Source organism: Nakaseomyces glabratus, chromosome G (genome assembly GCF_010111755.1).
Source record: "Nakaseomyces glabratus chromosome G, complete sequence".
Lineage (NCBI taxonomy): Eukaryota > Fungi > Ascomycota > Saccharomycetes > Saccharomycetales > Saccharomycetaceae > Nakaseomyces > Nakaseomyces glabratus.
Window position 1 is genome coordinate 98,545 of NC_088957.1, and position 18,744 is coordinate 117,288.

General features: G+C 41.2%; 7 protein-coding genes across 7 annotated transcripts; 6 read left to right on the forward strand and 1 right to left on the reverse strand.

The window, feature by feature from the left end:
* Positions 1-55: 55 nt before the first annotated feature.
* Positions 56-652, forward strand: ERV1 (flavin-linked sulfhydryl oxidase; the record flags this gene model as incomplete). The annotated part of the gene is made up of 2 exons (XM_446402.1): positions 56-114; positions 187-652. 2 exons carry the CDS (start codon positions 56-58, stop codon positions 650-652), a joined length of 525 nt encoding a protein of 174 aa, XP_446402.1.
* A 187-nt stretch (positions 653-839) lies between these two features.
* On the reverse strand, positions 840-3,179 carry VRP1 (Vrp1p; the record flags this gene model as incomplete). Its single annotated transcript, XM_446403.1, has 1 exon — positions 840-3,179. The coding sequence occupies one exon, from the start codon at positions 3,177-3,179 to the stop codon at positions 840-842; it is 2,340 nt and encodes a 779-aa protein (XP_446403.1).
* An 858-nt stretch (positions 3,180-4,037) lies between these two features.
* On the forward strand, positions 4,038-4,973 carry RPP0 (60S ribosomal protein uL10; the record flags this gene model as incomplete). The annotated part of the gene is made up of 1 exon (XM_446404.1): positions 4,038-4,973. The coding sequence occupies one exon, from the start codon at positions 4,038-4,040 to the stop codon at positions 4,971-4,973; it is 936 nt and encodes a 311-aa protein (XP_446404.1).
* Positions 4,974-5,383: 410 nt separating this feature from the next.
* On the forward strand, positions 5,384-6,721 carry SPO77 (Spo77p; the record flags this gene model as incomplete). Its single annotated transcript, XM_446405.1, has 1 exon — positions 5,384-6,721. One exon carries the CDS (start codon positions 5,384-5,386, stop codon positions 6,719-6,721), a length of 1,338 nt encoding a protein of 445 aa, XP_446405.1.
* A 1,795-nt stretch (positions 6,722-8,516) lies between these two features.
* On the forward strand, positions 8,517-14,108 carry FKS1 (1,3-beta-D-glucan synthase; the record flags this gene model as incomplete). The annotated part of the gene is made up of 1 exon (XM_446406.1): positions 8,517-14,108. One exon carries the CDS (start codon positions 8,517-8,519, stop codon positions 14,106-14,108), a length of 5,592 nt encoding a protein of 1,863 aa, XP_446406.1.
* Positions 14,109-14,709: 601 nt separating this feature from the next.
* GAS2 (1,3-beta-glucanosyltransferase) lies at positions 14,710-16,338 on the forward strand (the record flags this gene model as incomplete). The annotated part of the gene is made up of 1 exon (XM_446407.1): positions 14,710-16,338. The coding sequence occupies one exon, from the start codon at positions 14,710-14,712 to the stop codon at positions 16,336-16,338; it is 1,629 nt and encodes a 542-aa protein (XP_446407.1).
* An 856-nt stretch (positions 16,339-17,194) lies between these two features.
* RPL26A (60S ribosomal protein uL24) lies at positions 17,195-17,993 on the forward strand (the record flags this gene model as incomplete). The annotated part of the gene is made up of 2 exons (XM_446408.1): positions 17,195-17,213; positions 17,629-17,993. The coding sequence occupies 2 exons, from the start codon at positions 17,195-17,197 to the stop codon at positions 17,991-17,993; spliced, it is 384 nt and encodes a 127-aa protein (XP_446408.1).
* Between the last annotated feature and the right edge of the window lie 751 nt (positions 17,994-18,744).

The window sequence follows — 18,744 nt, forward strand, 5'->3', positions numbered from 1 at the left end:
TGTAACTTAATATTGATCAGTCTCATTCCAACCTTTGAGTGTATAGTATATAGGCATGTCTCCAGAAGAAGGACTGACGGGAAGAAAGATTATCTATGACGAGGACGGGAAACCGTATGTATCGAGGTGGCACATTTGCAATGACTAAGCGAACAATAGGCGTTATTACTAACCATTTATTTATAGTTGTCGATCTTGTAATACATTATTAGACTTTAAATTTGCTACTGGAACAATTAGCAAGGCTGGATCAGTGATACCTGCAATGGCTGCTACCGATAACTCTGCTGAGGAGTTGATCCCTGGCTCTAAGACTTACAAGAAGATTGATCCACCTGATGTTCAGCAGCTCGGTGCCAGTTCATGGTCTCTACTACACTCCATTGCTGCAAAATACCCAAAAACTCCTTCAGAGACTCAGCAGAAAGAAATGTCCCAATTCCTGAACATTTTCTCACACATATACCCTTGTAATTGGTGTGCTGCTGACTTTGAGAAGTATATTAGAGAGAATGCTCCAAAAGTTAGTTCTCGAGAAGAACTCGGTAGGTGGATGTGTGATGCCCATAATAAGGTCAACGTGAAACTTGGCAAACCAAAATTCAACTGTGACTTCTGGGAGAAACGCTGGAAAGATGGTTGGGATGAGTAAATCTCGCATCCTTCAAGTTTGAGTAACGATATTACTCTAGGATAAAATATAGAATTGTAAATAGCTTAAAAATTACATCGAAAATCATTAAAAGGTATAGCATAAAAATAAACACAGACAACTAGAAAACCCTATTGCGTTACTATAGAAAATTTATCATTAATAAAATTGGCTCATCGAATGAATTTTAGGCGTAACTGGAAATATCAAGTGGAACACTTGTACCCTTACCACTTGGATATAGCTTAGTCTTGCCTTGAAATGGTCTTGGTTTAGGGAGTTGGTTAGCGTTTGTCCATTTGAATCTTGAGTCATCCACTGTTACCTTTCCTGACTGAATTTTCGTTCCCGTAGTGCTACTGCTACCATTAATAGTTACCAAACCAACATCAATTTCAGGAGCATTAGTATATTGATTAACCTTTCTCTCAGCTGTTCCACTAGAGAATAATCTATGTTTGATATTACCAGCAGAATCTGTTGATTGAGTTTGTTGTGAGCTTGTAGACGCAGGAGGTGGTGGTGGAGCTGAATGTGTTAATGGCGCAGGAGCGGAAGGTGGTGGAGGAGCTGCTGGCATCGAAGGCGCAGAAGGAGGTGGAGGGGCTGCAGGAGTCATAGGAGCGGAAGGTGGTGGTGGCGGAGCTGGAGGAGCGGCAGGAGCTGAGGTCGATGGCGGAGCAGGAGCTGATGGTGGAGCAGGTGCGGAAGGTGCAGGAGGGGCGGATGGTGGTGGTGGTACAGATGGGACATCTGGTGCGTCAGCTCCATGGCTATTTCTTGCAGCTAAGGATGCAGCGATATCAGACATGAAAGAGTTACTTGGAGCAGCGCCATGACTATCACCACTTGCTTTTACACTGGGAACTGGAGGTGCGGTTGACGTAGGTATTTGAGGAGCAGAAGGAGGAAGAGGTGGTGCTGCAGATGAAGGTGCAGGCTCGTGATGTGAATGCTTCAATTTGGACTCTATTTCACTCATGAAAGACATGCCTGCACCACCAGCTGGAGGTGGAGGGGGAGCAGAAGTTGTTGGCGCGCTACCTGCTGCACCTTGTATATCTGTCTGTTCAACCTTTGTGGAATAATTAGAGTCGCCTCCGACCACAAATCTATCGTCACGTTTCTTCTGTATTTCGGCCAGGAATGGTAACGGGCCAGATGAAACAGGTGGCGGCGAAGATGACTTCATGCTTTTTGCCGCCTGTAGAGCTGGCGCTGGAGGTGCTGGAGGTGCCGGGGGAGCAGAAGTCATAGAAGGAGCCGGGGGCGCAGGGGGTGCTGGTGGTGCCGGAGGTGCAGATACCATAGGAGGAGCTGGTGGTGCTGGTGGTGCTGGTGGTGCTGCAGCCACAGGAGGAGCTGGTGGAGCTGGTGGGGCCGGTGGGGCCGGTGGGGCTGGCGCTGATGGTATCGATGGGGCTGAACTAATTGGTGGAGCTGGAGGTGCTGGTGCTGATGGAATTGATGGTGCAGATGCCACTGGTGGTGCAGGAGGGGCGGATGGAGGAGATGGTGCCCTGTTTGTGCTTGTACTGGCATTGTTACTAGCGTGTGAAACTGTTTTATCATCTACAACACCTTTCTCAGATCTTCTGGCGTTTATTTCTGCCAGGAATGGCAGACCACCTGGTATGGATGGTGGTGGATTTGATGCTGGGGAGTTATCGCTTTGGGAATTGAGGGCTGGTATAGATGGTGCTGACGACATTGGTGGCGCGGGTGGTGCAGGTGGTGCAGGTGGTGCAGAAGGCGCCGAGTTCATAGGAGGAGCTGGAGGCGCTGGTGGTGCTGGTGGTGCTGCTGCCATTGGTGGTGCTGGAGGCGCTGCTGCCATTGGTGGTGCTGGAGGCGCTGGTGGTGCAGGTGGAGCTGGAGCTGAAGGTATAGAAGGCGCAGATGTAGGTGGTGCTGGCGGAGCACCAGGCACCGGTGGCGCTGGTGCAGACGGTATACTATTTTGATTTTGAGTCTTTGATTCGTGCTTAGGGGGTCTCATCGAAGGCATAGATGGTGCTGATGGTGGGGCAGGTGCTGATGGGGGAGGTGGAGCTGAAGGAGGAGCAGGGGCAGAAGAAGCAATTGACGATATCGAGCTTTTCTTTTGATGACTTCTGTTTGTTGGTCTACCGGAGGGCATGTTCGGTCTCCCGGATGGCATTTTAGGTGCCTGCTGTGGTGGTGGAGCTCCCGGAATAGGTGGAGCACCGCCAGGAGGAGCATTCGACCCGCTCACTGACCTTAGTTTAGGAATCCCGCCCGCGAGAATGTCACCCAGCTGAGGAGCGCCGCCAGGTATAGAAACCGGCACTGGAGGTGCGGATGATCCGGAGGGCGCGGAGGAGGGAGCAGAAGACACACCGCCTGAGGACAGTATTGGCGCACTTCTATCGTTTGTAACAGCCTTTTTCAGCTTCGCACCTTTCCTAATATCACCTAGCAGAGCGTCCCTGCCTTGCATCGCCGACTTTGGCACACTGGCAGCCGGTGCCATAGGCGGTGGGGGAGGTGGAGGTGGCGCAGACATTGTTCAATCAGTTTTATTTTATCTCTATAAATTAGTATTGTTCTTTAAACTGACTATTACTTGTAGAATTGAGATCATTTCCAAGGTTTATACAATTTAATACTATCCCAGTATAATCCATAGTCAATTTTTAGTTTGTAGGTATGCGATGGCACAGTGCTGGGAAGTGGGGAGGGTAAAAGAGACCCTATTTTCGCAGTGGGGGGGGAGGAAGAGAGGAAGAAGAGGAAGAAGAGGCATGACATGCCGTACACAGTGTTATAACAAATGTTACCATACACGTATCATATCATATGATGTTACGTGTAGTATTATATATACAAGAGAATTATGTGACTGTTTTTTTGGGACTTGTATCACAGATTACGTACATCCGGACACCCAATGTTTCAATTGAAGTTTCCCAGATCATCGAATTTGTTTTTTGATAAATTGAGAAGTTTTGGAGGGGGGAAGGGGGGATAAAACAAAATTGCCTGAATAGGTAGTTGGCATGCTGATTTCGGCTATCGAGACACTTATTCTGCACGTATTAGACTATGTTGCACATGACTTCCGTATGAAGGGTGTGAAAAATTTCAAAAGTTTGAACGAATTCGGGCGAAACAAGAACTGAAATTTTTTTTCTTTCACTTTGACTTGGACTTTCACGCAACAACACACTAACTTACCGGTGCTATGCTTGGTCAATTGTGTATCTCTCTGTTCTTGCTCCTTACCAATAGAATTTGTATTTGAAGAAAAAATGGTTTTTAAACAAATTATTGTAGGTTCTGTTTTGTTGGGCGTTTAATAGAGCTCCTAGATAACCAATCAGGAATACCTTTAAACATCCTAGCACATATATAATAGTTGATCATGGGAGGAATTCGTGAAAAGAAGGCTGAATACTTCGCTAAATTGAGAGAGTACTTGGAAGAGTACAAGTCCATCTTTGTTGTTGGTGTTGACAATGTCTCTTCCCAACAAATGCACCAAGTCAGAAAGGCTTTGAGAGGCAGAGGTGTTGTCTTGATGGGTAAGAACACCATGGTCAGAAGAGCTATCAGAGGTTTCATCTCTGACTTGCCAGACTACGAAAAGTTGTTGCCTTTCATCAAGGGTAACGTTGGTTTCATTTTCACCAACGAATCCCTAAAGGACATCAAGGAAGTCATTGTCGCCAACAAGGTTGCCGCTCCAGCTAGATCTGGTGCTGTCGCTCCAGAAGACATTTGGGTTAAGGCCATGAACACCGGTATGGAACCAGGTAAGACCTCTTTCTTCCAAGCTCTTGGTGTCCCAACCAAGATTGCCAGAGGTACCATTGAAATTGTCTCTGACGTTAAGGTCGTTGAAGCCGGTAACAGAGTCGGTCCATCTGAAGCCTCTTTGTTGAACTTGTTGAACATCTCTCCTTTCACTTACGGTTTGACTGTTGTCCAAGTCTACGACCAAGGTCAAGTCTTCCCATCCACCATCTTGGATATCACCGACGAAGAATTGGTCTCCCACTTCGTCTCTGCCGTCACCACCGTCGCTGCTATCTCTTTGGCTGCCGGTTACCCAACCTTGCCATCTGTTGGTCACACTTTGATCAACAACTACAAGAACTTGTTGGCCGTCGCTATCGCTTCTTCTTACCACTACCCAGAAATTGAAGAATTGATCGACAGAATCGAAAACCCAGAGAACTACGCTTCCGCTGCCCCAGCTGCCGCTGCTGCCTCCGGTGACGCTGCTCCAGCTGAAGAAGCTGCTGCTGAAGAAGAAGACGAATCCGATGACGACATGGGTTTCGGTTTGTTCGACTAAGGAAATTAATCTCAATTTTAAAAATTAACAAATTTACAATTTTTTTTACTATTTAGACCTTAATTTTCTGTAGTTTCTTAGCAACATTTCGGATGTATACTCTCATATGTACAATTTGAGTTATTAATTTAATTCTTATATTCATCATACTTTTTTTAGTGTTCTTTTTGTTGTCGTAGGCATCATTTATTTATATATCATTTATTTAACGTTTTGGTCGTATTCTCTCGATTCAATATGTTATTGTGTCATATATCAATGGCGCGCAATTAGAATTCACCACACACGTATCAACAATAATATACCAAAAATTTAAAAATAGTAGCAGCCTGTCATATACTATTTCATAGTCAGCTCTGCTCCCATGCCACCTATATACCGTAAATATACAATAGATACCGCCCGCAGATATGAATGTCCTATCGGTTCAGCACGAGAACATTCCTAGCATCAAATACCATAAGCGCCCTATCAAAGACGGTCAAAAAAGATGTGCATTCTACTTATCTACTGAGACAGAAAGCGTGGTGAATTATTCATTGCGTTTCGATTCGAAGAGTTTGAGCCGGCGTAAATTTGATGCCCTTCTAAAGGTTCCTACGCATGTATCCAACTCCAAAATTGACACCCATACATTACCACATTTAATAGAGATCATACAAGAACAAATAATTAGTGTTACCGAACAGAGGAAATGCGTCACTCTGCATGACAATCTATATATGATAGCGCTCTGTATCGTGCCGATGACAGTTGAGCTTACTCGCACGCTTGAACAAGTGAATAACGCATCACAAAGCAAGTTTACTGTGAATTCATACTACAGCAACAAATTCCTGTTCCTTATTGAAATACTAATAGAGTTCATATGGGTTGACCACATCAGAGCGCTTTGTAGGGAAGAGATACATAAGGACCACACACATAGTAACTATAAAACTCGATATAACATGACTATGTTAGTAGAGGACCCTGACTCAGTGCTGTCTCGCATATACTACAGATGGAGTAAGCTTAACTATTTTCCCATAACGTTACTTTCCAGCTTGAAGTTTACAGTCATTGGTGAAGGTAAGAATGTCGAAATTGGTTACAGGAATGAGACTCGCAAGATAGTCCTCAGTACGCTACTGTTGGTCAGTAAGAAGTGCTTTGTACAGTTTATGAAAATTGTAATGGCGCAACAGGCGTTATACCAGAACTTAGACGAGGCATGCTTTCTTCTTATGTGTGAGTGGCTTCTCAAAGGTACAGTTCAAAGCAATTCAGGAGAGAGTGTAGTAGGTATAAGGCAAGTGATCCTTGATCTGGTCAATGCCAAGGACGGTTCGCTATTAAGTGAACACCTTGGCTTTAGATGTAGATGTAATACGTGGGCCAAGCAGCTCAGCACTCGACTGATCGAGAACAAAACCAAAGAGGACGTAATACAAGGCACAGAGATAGAGGACACAGATCTGAAGTTTAACAAGTACGAAGTGGCGTTGCTGTTTTTGGATGATCTCATCCGCAGCACTGCCACTGTGCATTCCGTGGGGACATCCCAAGAGGACAGCAATATACAGGACGAACACACACAGGAGCTTACTCATAGGCCCTTGGAGTGGATGAGTGTGTTTAATTCATGTTCATACCACAGTGGAAATGCCATCAAACATCGGAAAAGATCTCAATTGCAAAATTGGTTCAAGAAGCACACTCTTATGCGAAGAATTATAAAGGTCTTTAAGAATCTACGTAGCTCATAGCATAGCCAACACACATAAAACCCTGTATTTCCGTTTTCTTTCCTTATGCAATCGTTACAAATCTGTAGTTGCCGGAAGTTACTGTTAATGGTAGCATATAACTTCAATATCCGATCCTTGACGCGTAATCCATATTGCTTCTCCTATCACCCAATCCCCCCCCTCCATTCCAGGAACACTGAAGCGATTGCAATTCGCGTTTCTAATTCTCACTTGTTCGGTTACGATAGAAAATGCAGTAGCCCTGGACCAAGAAGAAAACGCGAAAATTCAGCTCTCTAACCCGTGGCTCATAAGTACACAAGACACGATCGCAAAACGCGTCTACACATAACTCTCCCCACAAATCGATTTCCACTCACTTCCGGTTCCATTGGTGTCTAATTCATAACTCAAGGGCAAGGATAGTTAACACAACTTGTGAGAGAGCTTGAGAGAAACCCCGTAGCCCACTTCTCAAGTGCTAGTTTCTATACACATATTGACCAGCCATCTCTATTTTATGTAGAAATTGCTTTTTCTGTTCTTTCTACAGGGGTTTAAGAGACTGTACTTTTCGCTAGTAACAATGCCCTACAGAAAACCGCGTCTCTTTCTTTTTTTTACTTCCATCATTTTTTCTACGCACTGCCTGGCTAAAGACTGAGAAAATGCCGTAGTTGTATGTGTGCTCACTAGTGCGTTTAAGATTCAATGCGCGGTCTCCTAGAGATAGAAGGGGTGGGGAGAGATCTGGATCTATTATTATTTCTGCGTCAAATACCTGCAACCAGTCGAGAGACGGATCTATTTGAAAGGGGGAAAGAAAAAAAGAAAGGGATAGTTCCCGTATCCATGAGATAATGGCCGTAGAGGGGGTGGTTTGCGGCAAGAGGTGAGGGAGGGAGAAGGCAAATGATGCAGAGAAGGAGGGGGTAGTAGTTGTGGTAGCTCGGTGGCAAAGAGACGTCTGTAGAGAAAAACATATTTGTTTTTTCTTTTTTTCTGAGATCTAGGAATTCCTTTTTCCTGCTGAGATATATACGCACATACCAAAAAGAAAGAAAGCAGAACAGATCTCCTTTCTTTTTTTTCCAATATGGATCTATAATACTGTGTGCCCCATGCTGCTTTGACTTGCTCGAACTATCTACCACATATTGAAAGCTCCTTTACAGCACGCCATATTGTTGAATGGAGGGACGCGTTATTGTAACTTAAAAAAATTAAAAGAAATTTTTCTATTCTTCGTGTATCAGCTTAGTCCCTCTAATAATAAAAAAAAAATTGTAAATTACAAGAAATAGAGAAGCTTGGGAAACTGCATGAACCGTGCGAGTATTTGTTACTGCATTGTGTGTAAGGGTGGTAATTTTTAGTAGAGAATAGCTTGAAAGTAATCTAAAATTGCAAAAAAAAATTTGATCCGAAAAAACATGTTATTATTCTCATGATTTTTTTTTATTTTAAATAAAGAATTAATAAAATGGGAGCAAACAATTACAATTTGATTTTCTTTGTAAAAAAAAAAGTATTAGAACATTTCGATTTCTGATTTTTCTCTTTCTTGATCCTTTCATTTAAAAGGTAAAGGGTCTTTTCGAATCTTGCTATTAATTCCCTATCGCTTAGGAAAAGTAGCAATATATTTGAAAAGAAAGGACTGAAAAAAAAAGATCAAATACCAAAGGAAGAAAAGATATAACAAATTCACATTCGCTTAGAATTTATTTTAAAAAAAAAGTTTATCTTTGCCTTTTCTTTCATTTCTAGAGTTTTATCTTTTTTTTTTGCTCTTGTTTGATATACATTCGCTATGTCTTACAATAATAACGGACAACAAATGTCCGATCAGGGCTACTATGATAATAACCAAGGTTATTACCAACCAGAAGACCAACAGAATGGTCAAGCCATGTACGGTGACGAAGGTTACTACGACCCAAACATCAGCGGTGGTGACTACTACAACCAACCACCACCACCTCCAAACATGATGGGCCAAGACATGGAGAACTTCTCCGATTTCAGCAGTTACGGCCCTCCTGGTGTGCAAGGTTACGACTATCAGAACATGAACCAATCTGGTCAATACACGCCATCTCAAATGAGTTACAACGGCGATCCAAACTCTGGATCCTCAACTCCTATATACGGTAATGGCATGTCTGCTTACGATCCTAATGCCATCGCTATGGCGTTGCCTAACGATCCATACCCAGCATGGACCGCAGACAGCCAATCACCAGTGCCAATCGAACAGATCGAGGATGTCTTCATTGACCTAACGAACAAATTCGGTTTCCAAAGAGACTCCATGAGAAACATGTTCGACCACTTCATGACTCTTCTAGATTCTAGAACTTCTAGAATGGCTCCAGACCAAGCTTTGCTGTCTTTACACGCCGATTATATCGGCGGTGATACAGCCAACTACAAGAAATGGTACTTCGCCGCCCAACTAGATATGGATGATGAAGTCGGTTTCAGAAACATGAGCTTGGGTAAACTATCCAGAAAGGCCAGAAAGGCCAAGAAGAAGAATAAGAAGGCCATGGAGGAGGCTAATCCAGAGGATGCTGAAGACATTCTAAATAAACTGGAAGGTGACAACTCTTTAGAAGCCGCTGATTTCAGATGGAAGACTAAGATGAATGCCTTAACTCCAATCGAAAGAGTTCGTCAAATCGCTCTATACCTTTTGATCTGGGGTGAAGCTAACCAAGTGAGATTCACCTCGGAGTGTCTGTGTTTCATTTACAAGTGTGCCACTGACTACTTGAACTCTCCTCTATGCCAACAGAGAACCGAGCCAATGCCAGAGGGTGACTACTTGAACAGAGTTATCACTCCACTTTACCGTTTCATCAGAAACCAAGTCTACGAAATTGTCGACGGTCGTTACGTTAAGCGTGAAAAGGACCACCACAAGGTCATTGGTTATGATGATGTTAACCAGCTATTCTGGTATCCAGAAGGTATCGCTAAGATTGTCTTCGAAGACAGCACTAAGTTGATCGAGATTCCAGCTGAAGAACGTTACTTGAGATTAGGTGAGGTTAGCTGGGATGACGTTTTCTTCAAGACTTACAAAGAAACCCGTTCTTGGTTCCACATGATCACAAACTTTAACCGTATTTGGATCATGCACGTTACCATTTTCTGGATGTACGTTGCCTACAACTCTCCAACTTTCTACACACACAACTATCAACAATTGGTCAACAATCAACCACCAGCTGCCTACAAGTGGGCTAGTGCTGCTCTTGGTGGTACTGTTGCCAGTTTCATCCAACTTCTAGCTACAATCTGTGAATGGTCTTTTGTTCCAAGAAAATGGGCAGGTGCTCAACATCTTTCCCGTAGATTTTGGTTCTTATGTTTGATTTTTGCAGTTAACTTGGGTCCAATTATTTTTGTCTTCGCTTATGAAAAGGACACTGTTCAATCAAAGGCAGGCCACGCGGTTGCTGCGGTCATGTTCTTTGTTGCAGTCGCTACATTGCTATTTTTCTCAGTCATGCCATTGGGTGGTCTGTTCACGTCCTACATGCAAAAGTCTACCAGACGTTACGTCGCTTCTCAAACCTTCACTGCCTCCTTTGCACCTTTGCATGGTCTTGACAGATGGTTGTCTTACCTGGTTTGGGTTACTGTTTTTGCTGCTAAGTACGCTGAATCATACTACTTCTTGATTCTATCTCTAAGAGATCCAATCAGAATTTTGTCTACCACTACCATGAGATGTACTGGTGAATACTGGTGGGGTTCAAAGCTATGTAGACATCAATCAAAGATTGTTTTGGGTTTGATGATTGCTACCGATTTTATTCTGTTCTTCTTGGATACCTATCTGTGGTACATTGTTGTCAACACTGTCTTTTCCGTTGGTAAATCTTTCTACTTGGGTATTTCTATTTTGACTCCATGGAGAAACATTTTCACTAGATTGCCAAAGAGAATTTACTCCAAGATTTTGGCTACTACTGATATGGAAATCAAATACAAGCCAAAGGTTTTAATTTCCCAAGTCTGGAACGCTATCATTATCTCAATGTACAGAGAACATTTGCTTGCCATTGACCATGTCCAAAAGTTATTATACCATCAAGTTCCATCTGAAATTGAAGGTAAGAGAACTTTGAGAGCCCCAACTTTCTTTGTTTCTCAGGATGATAACAACTTTGAAACTGAGTTTTTCCCAAGAAACTCTGAAGCTGAACGTCGTATTTCTTTCTTTGCCCAATCCTTGGCCACCCCAATGCCAGAACCATTGCCAGTTGACAACATGCCAACTTTTACCGTTTTGACTCCTCACTATGCTGAAAGAATTTTGTTGTCTTTGAGAGAAATTATCAGAGAGGATGACCAATTCTCCAGAGTTACTCTATTGGAATACTTGAAGCAATTACACCCAGTTGAATGGGAATGTTTTGTTAAGGACACCAAAATCTTGGCCGAAGAGACTGCTGCTTATGAAGGTATGGATGATCAAGATCCTGAGAAGGAAGATGCATTGAAGAACCAAATTGATGATCTTCCATTCTACTGTATTGGTTTCAAGTCTGCTGCTCCTGAATATACTCTACGTACACGTATTTGGGCTTCTTTGAGATCTCAAACTTTGTACCGTACTGTTTCTGGTTTTATGAATTATGCTAGAGCTATCAAATTGCTATACCGTGTCGAAAACCCTGAAATTGTTCAAATGTTTGGTGGTAATGCCGAAGGTCTTGAAAGGGAATTGGAAAAAATGGCTAGAAGAAAGTTTAAGTTCTTGGTTTCTATGCAAAGATTGGCTAAGTTTAAACCACATGAACTGGAAAACGCTGAATTCTTGTTGAGAGCTTACCCTGATCTACAAATTGCTTACTTGGATGAAGAACCTCCACTAAACGAAGGTGAAGAACCAAGAATTTACTCAGCCTTGATTGACGGTCACTGTGAAATCTTGGAGAATGGTCGTAGACGTCCTAAGTTCAGAGTCCAACTGTCTGGTAACCCTATTCTTGGTGATGGTAAATCTGATAACCAGAACCATGCTTTGATTTTCTACAGAGGTGAATATATCCAATTGATCGATGCTAACCAAGACAACTATTTGGAAGAATGTTTGAAGATTAGATCTGTTCTTGCTGAATTTGAAGAATTGAATGCTGAACAAGTGTACCCATACTCTCCAGGTGTAAAATACGAAGATCAAAACACAAATCACCCAGTTGCTATTGTTGGTGCCAGAGAATATATTTTCTCTGAAAACTCTGGTGTTCTTGGTGATGTTGCCGCTGGTAAAGAACAAACATTTGGTACTCTTTTTGCTCGTACATTGGCTCAAATTGGTGGTAAACTGCATTATGGTCACCCGGATTTCATCAACGCTACTTTCATGACTACCAGAGGTGGTATTTCAAAGGCTCAAAAGGGTTTGCATTTGAACGAAGATATTTACGCCGGTATGAATGCCCTATTACGTGGTGGTCGTATTAAGCACTGTGAATACTATCAATGTGGTAAAGGTAGAGATTTAGGTTTTGGTACAATTTTGAATTTCACAACTAAGATTGGTGCTGGTATGGGTGAACAAATGTTGTCCCGTGAATACTACTATCTAGGTACACAACTTCCAATTGACCGTTTCTTGACTTTCTACTATGCGCACCCTGGTTTCCATTTGAATAACTTGTTCATTCAATTGTCTCTTCAAATGTTTATGTTGACTTTGGTTAATTTACACGCTCTTGCACACGAATCTATTATTTGTATTTACGATAAGAACAAGCCAAAGACAGATGTATTGTATCCAATTGGTTGTTACAACTTCTCTCCAGCTATTGACTGGGTCAGACGTTACACATTATCTATTTTCATTGTTTTCTGGATTGCCTTTGTTCCTATTGTTGTGCAAGAATTGATTGAACGTGGTCTGTGGAAGGCTACCCAAAGATTCTTCCGTCACATTCTTTCCCTATCCCCAATGTTTGAAGTGTTTGCTGGTCAAATCTACTCATCTGCTTTGTTGAGCGATTTGACTGTTGGTGGTGCTCGTTATATTTCTACTGGTAGAGGTTTTGCAACCTCACGTATCCCATTCTCCATTTTGTACTCCAGATTTGCAGGCTCTGCCATTTATATGGGTGCTAGATCAATGCTAATGTTGCTTTTCGGTACCGTTGCCCACTGGCAAGCTCCTCTCCTATGGTTCTGGGCCTCACTGTCCGCCCTGCTGTTCTCTCCATTTATTTTCAACCCACATCAATTCTCCTGGGAAGACTTCTTCTTGGATTACAGAGACTACATTAGATGGTTATCTAGAGGTAATAGTAAATACCACAGAAACTCCTGGATTGGTTACGTTAGAATGGCTAGATCTCGTATTACCGGTTTCAAACGTAAGTTGGTTGGTGATGAATCTGAAAAGGCTGCAGGTGATGCAAGCAGAGCTCACAGAACCAACTTGATTCTAGCCGAGATTATTCCAAATGCTATTTACGCTGCAGGTTGTTTTGTTGGTTTCACTTTCATTAACGCCCAAACAGGTGTTAAGACTACTGATGACGATAGAGTGAACTCTGTTCTACGTATTATCATCTGTACTTTGGCTCCAATTGTCATTGATATTGGTGTTCTGTTCTTCGTTTTGGGTATGTCTTGTTGTTCTGGTCCATTGTTCGGTATGTGCTGTAAGAGAACTGGTTCAGTTATGGCTGGTTTTGCTCACGGTATTGCCGTCATTGTTCACATTGGTTTCTTCATCGTCATGTGGGTTCTTGAAGGTTTCAACTTCACTAGAATGTTGCTTGGTGTTGTTACTATGATTCAATGTCAAAGATTGATCTTCCAATGTATGACTGTCTTGATGTTGACTAGAGAATTCAAGAATGACCATGCAAACACTGCCTTCTGGACAGGTAAATGGTACGGTTCCGGTTTTGGTTACATGGCTTGGACTCAACCAACAAGAGAATTAACTGCTAAGGTCATTGAACTTTCTGAATTTGCTGCTGATTTCGTTCTAGGTCATGTTATTCTATTTGCCCAATTCCCAGTTCTATGTATTCCAGCCATTGACAAGTTCCACTCCATCATGTTATTCTGGTTAAAGCCATCGCGTCAAATCCGTCCACCAATTTATTCTTTGAAACAATCTCGTCTAAGAAAGAGAATGGTCAAGAGATACCTAACCCTTTACATTATCGTTTTCCTAGTATTTGCTGGTTGCATCGTAGGCCCAGCAGTTGCTTCTTCCCATGTTGCTAAGGACTTGGGTCACCAATTAACTGGTACTTTCCACAATTTGGTGCAACCAAGAAATGTAAGCAACAACGATACTGGTTTTGGTATTTCCACATACAGTAACCATTACTACACGCATACTCCATCTCTAAAGACCTGGTCTACAATCAAATAATCCATTTCAATAATTTGCGTGATTTTATTGTTTATTCTTATTCCACATTTCATCATTTGATATTAAACGAGTTCAAGATAATAGATTTATTTTTTTCATCATTTACCTCCATACTACATCAAGAATTTTTTTATTTGATTGATGGGTTTATTTGTTATGGTTCGAAGACGGTTTTAAAATATTTATAGAGATACTGGTTATATCCCGCTGTTTTTACGACTGATCGTCCTTCAACTAGCAAATCCGTTTTGGTATTGTATTTTAGTTATTTTATATTTTCAGGAGTTTCTTTACCTTATATATATTAAGAGGAACCATATTATTATTTTTCATGTACTTTTTTTTCATTTTGTCTCTGATCTTTGTTACACTTCATTAGTTTTTGTGAGCGCTAACTTAATAAAAAGCTCCCAATTAAAGTGTCGGGTGCTTTTGGAACCGCAAAAACAATTGATAGAATAGAAAATAAACTAAGATGTAGTACATAATTCAGAGATTATTCATTTATTCATGCGGGTGAATATATAATGAAGAAATTATCCACAATAGGTTTCAATATTTTATAAGTGTCTAGACAACACAAGGGAAATTGGTATACCTCATGAAGAAATTATTATATTTTGCTTTGTCTGTGGTAGCAACATCAGCTCAGCTAGCTGATGAGGTCTTATTACGCAAATGGTCTTTGCAGTTACCTACTATCGAAATCGAAGGCAATAAATTCTTCAATAGTGAAACTGGTGAGCAATTTTTTATGAAAGGCATTGCATACCAACAGCAAGTTGATCAGGATAGTGAATTATATGATGGTACACCATATGTAGATCCTCTTGCTGACCCACATATATGTCTCCGTGATCTACCATATCTGGTGGAGCTTGGAATCAATACAATAAGAGTGTATCATATTGACCCCAGCTCTTCACATGATACATGCATGAAGGCATTTTCTGATGCAGGTATATATGTGCTCATCGATCTCGCAGAACCAGAAATATCCATAGTCCGTAATAACCCTAGTTGGGATGTTAAAGTATGGTCTAGGTATAGAGATGTAGTTGATGCCATGCATTTTTATAACAATGTTTTAGGCTTTTTTGCTGGTAATGAAGTGACCAATGACAAATATAATACTGATGCTTCACCATTTGTGAAGGCGGCAATTAGAGATGTAAAGACTTATATGCAACAAAAGGGATATAGGAATATCCCTGTAGGTTATTCAACGAATGACGATGCTGAAACTAGAATAAATCTTTCCAAATATTTTGTATGTGGAGAAAACTCAGCAGATTTCTATGGCATAAATATGTATGAGTGGTGTGGCTATTCTACATACGGCACCAGCGGCTACAAAGAAAGAACTGAAGAATTTACTGACTTCCCTGTTCCAGTGTTTTTCTCTGAATTTGGGTGTAACTTGGTTAGACCCAGGCCATTTACAGAAGTAGCCGCCCTCTTCAGTAAGAAAATGTCTTCTGTATGGTCTGGCGGTTTAGTTTATATGTATTTTGAGGAGGAAAATCAATATGGTGTTGTTAAAATTAACAAAAATAATGAAGTAGAGAAGCTACCTGATTTTGATAATTTGAAAAAAGCATATAGGAAAGCAACCCCTAAGGGTGTCAATCTTTCAGATCAAGCTGTCTCAAGGAAATCCATTAATGTTCGCAAACTTGATTGCCCGGAGAAAAGCCATAATAATAATTGGTTAGCGTCTGATATTTTACCACCGACACCTAATGACGAGAAATGTTCTTGCTTGGATGAGATTTTACCTTGCCTGGCATTACCTAGTAATGACGATCAAGATCATTACAAGACTTTATTTAACTACGTTTGTGGGGAAGTCGACTGTACAGATATCAAAACAGATGGTACATTAGGGAAGTATGGAAAATTCTCAGACTGTTCAGTAAATCAAAAGCTGTCCTTGCAATTGAGTAAGCTTTACTACAAATTAAAATTAGAGGATCACATATGCCCAACTAACCCGAAATACGTTCGGTTTAACAGCGCGACCATAACTCGGAAGGATACTTGTGAATCTATCCTCAAAGAAATTAGCCAAGGGACTGCAAAAACTAAAAAGGAACCGATAAATGAAATAGTCACATCGGTACCAGCGGAAGACGGAATGATTTCCTCCACCGCTAACACTTTGAGTGGCACAATAATACTAGTTATTATTGTTCTAAATACTTTAGTAGTCCTGCTTATAGCATATTAATAAGAATGATCTAAAAATCTATATCATAGTAAAATTGACTCAAGCTCTAGCAGGAATCTCAATAAAGTCATAATGTTTCATACCTCATAGAGATCCTTCCAGTATACTACCTTAACGACAAATATATAGATAGTACCGACAGGCATTGTAATACCGACTTGAGTACATTTGTGACTGTAGCTAATGGAACACCCATACACAACACCCAAACGTTTCAAATAAGATGACTGGTTTTCAAACTTGTACTTCATGTTTCCGTATACGGAAAAAAAACCTTCGAATCTAGAAATAATTTGTCACGTGATTTCGGTATTGCCAATTGGTACTGATAGTCGTGATGTCCCCTGATGCTCTTCCATCTTGTGAGTTACTCCGTCATCCTCAGCAGAGAGTAGGCAGGATCGTTCCACTTGTTGGTGGGTCTGGAAGTGTGCCTCGCTGAACAGCGGGCCAGTGCTGGGCTGGTGTGGGCAGCAAGAGGCGAGCCCAGGCTAGACCGATCGTCTCGCTTCAGTGGTACTGTTGGCTCTGCCCAGGGTTCCCATCAGTTTCACTTAGTTTCGTTCGCTAGGCAGAGGGTTGCAAAGTGCTAGGCAGAATCTGGTCGTGCTGCGGTGGGAAAGCTGAAACTTTTGGCAAAAATTCCAGGTTGGAGGTAGTCCATCTAGCAATTCTGTACTACCAGTGACAGATTGTAGGCCAGCTCTGATAGTTTGTCAGGACTGGACAGTCAATTAGATATTATAGAAAGCGCCTATTACCTGCGCATATTGCGTATATTAGATAATAGCGTTATTTATTTCAGTTGGCGTCTTTTTGAAATAGCACCGAATCAACACATATAGAAACACACAAGATGGCTAAGCAATCACTAGGTATGTTATAGAATGATGAAGCAAAATGCGACTTACTTGAAGAACGCACTGTCCAATCTATGAAGGCTGTTAAGAAGATATAGGCAATAGATTTAGATTGGTTAAGTGGCGCACTGATGTTGGATATCCCAGAATTGTTTTACTAACATAGATGTTATTACTTGCTAATTTTTTTTGTCTTTTACTTATAATGAATGATTTTTCGTCTGTGGTATTAGTCGGTTTATTATGGTATTTATGGTTGAGATCTATGATATGGAATCAGATATAGCAGAAAGCAACAAGTCTTTTGGTGTATTAGAGGTGTGACTATGGCGAAAATGAAATTTCTGAACATTATAAGTGAAAAAGGATTTTGATTTTGATATTGACGAAAAAAGATGAAAAGATAAGTGAGTTACTACAATTTTTACAGACGTTTCCTCTGACAGAAGAAAGGCCAGAAAGGCTTACTTCACCGCTTCCTCCTCTGAGCGTCGTGTCCTATTGTCTGCTCCATTGTCCAAGGAATTGAGAGCTCAATACGGTGTCAAGGCTTTGCCAATCAGAAGAGACGACGAAGTTTTGGTTACCCGTGGTTCCAAGAAGGGTCAAGAAGGTAAGGTTTCTTCCGTCTACAGATTGAAGTTCTCTATTCTAGTTGACAAGGTCACCAAGGAAAAGTCCAACGGTGCTTCCGTTCCAATTGCTTTGCACCCATCCAAGGTTGTCATCACCAAGTTGCACTTGGACAAGGACAGAAAGAACTTGATCCAAAGAAGAGGTGGTAAGCTAGAATAAATTTCTTAATTTCAACCGATACTAAGGATTTTTCTTTTAAAAAAAAAATAAGAACCACAAAGAGGAAGGAAAATAGATTTTTATGTTATATTTTCTTTTTCTCACCCACACACACATGTCGTTATCAGTATGAAATAGGAAATGATATAATAATAATAAAATAAATTCCCTTTTAACATCATTACAAGTATAGAGACCTGGACGGGTGGGCGTACAGACTATTTTTTTTTTTCCGTTATCATATTTTATTCTATCACCCCCACATTTCTATAACCAAATCAACCCCTCTTTTATGTAAACTACATAGCAAATAGAAGAAGAGCTTAAGCATCTATTCACATATATTTTGTGTAGCCTCCCGAATGTATACGGCAACAACGGCAATTTATCCATTGTTGAAATGGGATGTGTTGCCAACACTCACTAATCACACCAATTTCCCCAGAACAGAAACCCATTAATTGCACTAACCTCCTATAGCCGATACCAGATGTACTGCGTTAAACAAAAATGCTTTGTATGCAGACCATAACCCATCCAGGCAATAGATAACAGTAGCAGCGCATAGTAAAACGAATCAAGACGGGACCATGTGACTTATTATCGGAAAAAATGATAACCGAGGGAGATATAAGTCAAATTATACCTATATACGTAACACGTCACATATATAGTAACAGTAGACGAACCCCTTTTTTGCTGAAAAAGAAACAACCCAACTTCCCCGGCCGGGTAACTTCCATATTGGAAT